Source organism: Sinocyclocheilus grahami, unplaced genomic scaffold, assembly GCF_001515645.1.
Source record: "Sinocyclocheilus grahami isolate Dianchi unplaced genomic scaffold, SAMN03320097.WGS_v1.1 scaffold63.1, whole genome shotgun sequence".
NCBI lineage: Eukaryota > Metazoa > Chordata > Actinopteri > Cypriniformes > Cyprinidae > Sinocyclocheilus > Sinocyclocheilus grahami.
Window position 1 is genome coordinate 246845 of NW_015505242.1, and position 4842 is coordinate 251686.

The window sequence follows — 4842 nt, forward strand, 5'->3', positions numbered from 1 at the left end:
CCCGACGTCCCGGGGCTATTGTGTTTTCCAGTCGGGCTACCAAAATGTATCACCACTCTGCCCGACGGGCTCTCTTAAACACAGATCTCCTCTAAAAACTCCTGTCAAAATACTGAGTTGTATCAAACTTAAGGCCACAAAAAAAGTTTTAAATACTTTAAATGGTATAAGAAATGTCTTAATTATAATTTCAAGATACGGTTGGATTAAATTTCAAAAGGCAATGATGTCATTGAATAAATATAAGCGCTGCACGTTTCAAGTCAAAACGCAGCGCGGATGTCTTTATTTCAATGTATCTGAAGGGAACCGACGGTCCTCAGAAACGTGTCGTTGGCATTTTAATTTCATTTTACCTATAATTCCTGATAAAGCAGCGTTTATGAGCGCGGAGCTGCTTTGTGTACAGCCATTACCGGGGAAACCGCAATATTTCAGCGCTCCTAAAGCTCTACCTCGTGGCAGAGAATGAATTTGCATTTCCAATAAGCATTTCTTTGTGTTTATGGTCAGATCAATTCAAATATCAACACATATTTTTACGCAGAAAACACAGAGTTGTACATGAGAAAGAAGTTAATGTGCCTTCTAAAAATCTATAAACAATTAAGACTATTTAATATTAAGACAACTAAAACTATTTATATGCTTGATTTATCCCTTTTCATAAAAATGGTCTAAAGGCTGAAATGCTGTTGTATAAGATTTTTGTTTTTGTGAAAACCTGTATCTGAACTGTAAATCATGTAATTTTATGGCTTAGTACTCTATGTTACCACAGACATTGTCCAACCCCACTCATACTGTGTTCATTTTACTTATGCAGCTCTTAAAATGGGTCATAAATTGCCTTACATATATTTTTAAAAATTCTGCAGATACCCTATAAATAGTCAAATAAAATTTCCTCATATTTGATTGACATTTAAACTCCTATATGATTTTCTATTTTTTTTTTTCAAGGTTTTTATTTTATTTGGGCTAGTTAAATACATTTTCGGGCTACCAAAATCTGAAGAGTACCTGCCCGAAGGGCTACCAGGGATTTTGAAATTTTGCGAGCCCTGATATTGTACAAAACAAAAGATTGTGAAATTAGGTTCAAACGTGGATGTATGTTTTACACTTATGAAACCACACACTTAAGAGAAAAATTCTACGCAAGATGTTTTAAACATCACAAAATGATAAAAAATTACATAAAGCATTAATCTCTGTAAGGTTTATCAAGAATGAAAGTCTTGCATCGTACCAAATCCAGGGCAGATCCACCACCTAAATACTCCATGATGATCCATAACTTTGTGTCCTATAGCAAAAGAAAGAGATGTAGAGGAATTGGTTGTCAAAAGGTGAGAAAAATCCATCAACTCACAAATAAACAACAACAACTTTTCCAGAGGAGTCAGGGCATTTGCTAGTGAGAGGGCAAAAGTGTAATCCTAATCTCTCCTTTAATTTGGGATTAGCTAGACTGAGAGAGAGGGAAGAGTGAAAACTGGGCTACATACAGTGCCTCCCACCTCGCACTATGAGCTTAAGAGTGAGAGAACGTGAGCCTCGGTGTGTGTGTAGAAACTGAAAATGAAGAAGCACGCCGAGAGCCTCTTAAAACCGAACGATTAATTTATTGCACCTAATGGTTCACCACAGTGCAGCTACAAAGTTCTGTGTGCTCTTTCATCTTTCTGTGCTGAGTGCTTTGTGTCTCTCTCTCTCACTTTTGCACCTGAAATAATTCATTTATGGTCTAGTGCACACTGCAGTACTGGCAAGCCACGCCAAACCTGAGATGCACAAATTTCTATTTGAAATTTGTATTTTTGGTATGTGCTCAAACCAACCCCTAATCATTAAACTTCAGTGCATATCTCACACTAGGTGTGGGCGATCTTCCCAAAATATAATATCACAATCTTATAACAAAAAAATTATGATCCATGATCTGAATTGTAATCTTCCCAATTTTGAGATGCACTATCCAGACTGGAACAAGCTCTCTATTTGCACAATTTGAAACACAGATTAAGGTGTATTAAGGTGGTTAAGGTGTAAAGAATAAAACACATTAAGGGCTTATGAACTGAGATTTCAAAATTCCCTTGATCTTTTTACAGATAAGAGGTCATTGTACTAAAAAAACATCCTGTGAGGTTCAGAACTCAACTTTCTCGTTAGTCTAAGGCTACGTTTACACTAGTGCGTTTTCATGTTAAAATGCATAACTTTTGCTTCGTTTACGCCTGTCGTTTACACTGCCCCGCCGTTTTTAACCCTCGAAAACGAAGATTTTTGAAAACGCTGCAGACCCCGTTTAAACAAGACGACCGTGTAAACAATAACATCATGCACATTGTTGTACCTGCATGAATGGTCATGTGACATGCGTTTTCAGTTGTGTAGTGTGGATGGAGAACGTTTCTGAAACACAGTGAAAATGCAAGTGTAGACGAGGATTGCTTTCATTTTAAAATGCCATTTTAAAACGAAAACGCACAAGTGCAGGAGTGCCCAAACTCGGTCCTGGATGGCCGGTGTCCTGCAGAGTTTAGCTCCAACTTGCCTCAACACACCTGCCTTCAAGTTTCTAGTATGCCTAGTAAGAGCTTGATTAGCTGGTTCAGGTGTGTTTAATTGGGGTTGGAGATAAACTCTTCAGGACACCGACCCTCCAGGACCGAGTTTGGACACCCCTGCACTAGTGTAAACGGGGCCTAAAACAGCTTATATTGAAGCCAGTCTGCCAAAACGACAGGTTGTGGAATGTGCCACTTTATGACGTAATAGTGTGGCTAAACCCCGCCTCTGCAGAAGAAGATCAACGCCTGCTTCTACATCACTGCCTGTTTAGCCCCGCCCTCCGATTCCTGCATGTAGTGTAAATAAGTTTGATATGTACTGAGTATTTAGTATTTTAAATTAAATCACAGCAGTGTCCATCTATGAAGGATGTAGGTTGTCAAACATACACAACTGTTAGCCAATCATAGCAGTGCGCTTTACTTCTACAATCCGCCACACCTATTCAAACAGAGCATTCCGATGAGGGGGTCAAAACAGGACAGAAAACAGCCTATTACTTCTAAATGATGATGTATTTTGATGTAAAAATCTTGATAACATTATAAGCGGACCTCAGAGAACATTACAAAATAATAAACAAAGGCAGTTTAAAATCTGGCCACAACTATCTTGCTGTTTAAACAAGCAGTTATAAAATGCTGTAAATTTCAATTATCAAAATCCAGTAACTTCATTTGGAATTTATGCAATCTATCCGAATCTACAGAATCATTCTTTAAGAAAAGCAGTCAAAGTGCTGCAAATTTTAGTGAAAGTGAAAAGTGAAGTGACATGTGGCCAAGTATGGTGACCCATACTCAGAATTTGTGCTCTGCATTTAATCCATCCAAGTGCACACACACAGTAGTGAACACACACACACACACACACACACACACACACACAGTGAACACACTCCTGGAGCAGTGGGCAGCCATATTTATGGTTGGGTACCGAAACCAAAACCGGTATGTACTAGAACCGAATCAGAACCGGTGCCTCATTTCGGTGCCACTTAAATGCTTTGATTGAAATATTTGTTCTCTGGTTCTCCTAAACGGACATAAGGATCACCAGCACGGCACGTGAAAAATTATTTCCCGACTGAGAAAATTCATGAATGCAAGTCGGAAAGCTCTAATAATACAAATGCAACACATCTTTGTAGTAACGCGAGTGTCCATGTTGTTTTCACATTCCGACTTAAAAGCACAACTCGGGAAATGAGAGCATCCGAGGAGCGCATGAATGCAGCAACAATTACACTTGCTCTGACTGCAGCAGGTAGTCTACCATTAGCTACCTAAGCTAAACATGCTTAAATTAAAATGCCTAAAGCTAAACATTCCCTTGTAATGACTTGCAATGAGAAGCACTTCTAAACCTGTTGTCCAACAAAAGAGAACACTATAAAGTTTTTACTCCACAACTGCTTCCTTTTGTGATCTGATGTGGCTTCTTGTCACAGAATGAAGCAGAAAATATGTTCGATACTGTAAAAAGCATATGGTAAAAACTAGCAATGGATTATAAATAGAGATGCACCGATTGCAATTTTCTTGGCCGATTCCGATTTCCAATTTTTTTGTTAGTGAGAACTGCCGATACCGATTTTTGCCGAATCCGATTTTCTTTCTAAGAACTATAATTGACAGCATATACAAACAAAATCTACTTTTCTTCAACGCAAAGTTTTATTTTAATAAAAAAACACAAGTAAAAAGTCAGTAATAAAATAAGAACAAATAAAAAAAATTGCAAACAACAGCACAAATAAATGCAATCGAATAAAGAGAGATATGAAACTAAGGCCATGTCCACACGTACATGGGTATTCAAGTTTTTCCTTCCATTTTTAAAATATCTCCATCCACATAAAAAAGCAAATGCATGCTATGAAGCACTGTCAAGAGCATGCCAAACCAACAGGTGGCGATATAACAGCGCAGGCTCCGACGTCATAAGCCATTTTTGGCTTTTCAGCCTGGCAGGAGTTTTCAAAAATGTTCGATTTCAGTGACCTGGTGCTGCGTTTGCTAGTGGACGAATGGCCAAACCGCGTAGAAAAAGTGGCGGTTTTAAAAATAACTATGTTCGTGTCGACAGGGCCTAAGTTTTTATTCAGGTAAGAAATACTACAGAAATTAAAGTAATCAAATGTAAAATAACACATCCAATGTTATTTTACATTTGCCATCCAGTGTTATTTTTACATGTCATTACTTTAATTTCTGTAGTCTTCATTGTAAAAATTAAATACAGATTAATGCTTACCATTAA

At 37.9% G+C, this 4842-nt stretch overlaps 1 protein-coding gene across 1 annotated transcript in view; it reads right to left on the reverse strand.

Moving 5' to 3' along the window:
* The window catches only part of LOC107584762 (serine/threonine-protein kinase 24), a 37047-nt gene that overhangs the window by 19224 nt on the left and 12981 nt on the right, over positions 1 to 4842 (reverse strand). Inside the window, exon 3 of the mRNA XM_016271489.1 lies at positions 1253 to 1309. Within this exon, the coding sequence (XP_016126975.1) occupies positions 1253 to 1309 (57 nt within the window). The remainder of the gene's footprint in view (positions 1 to 1252; positions 1310 to 4842) is intronic.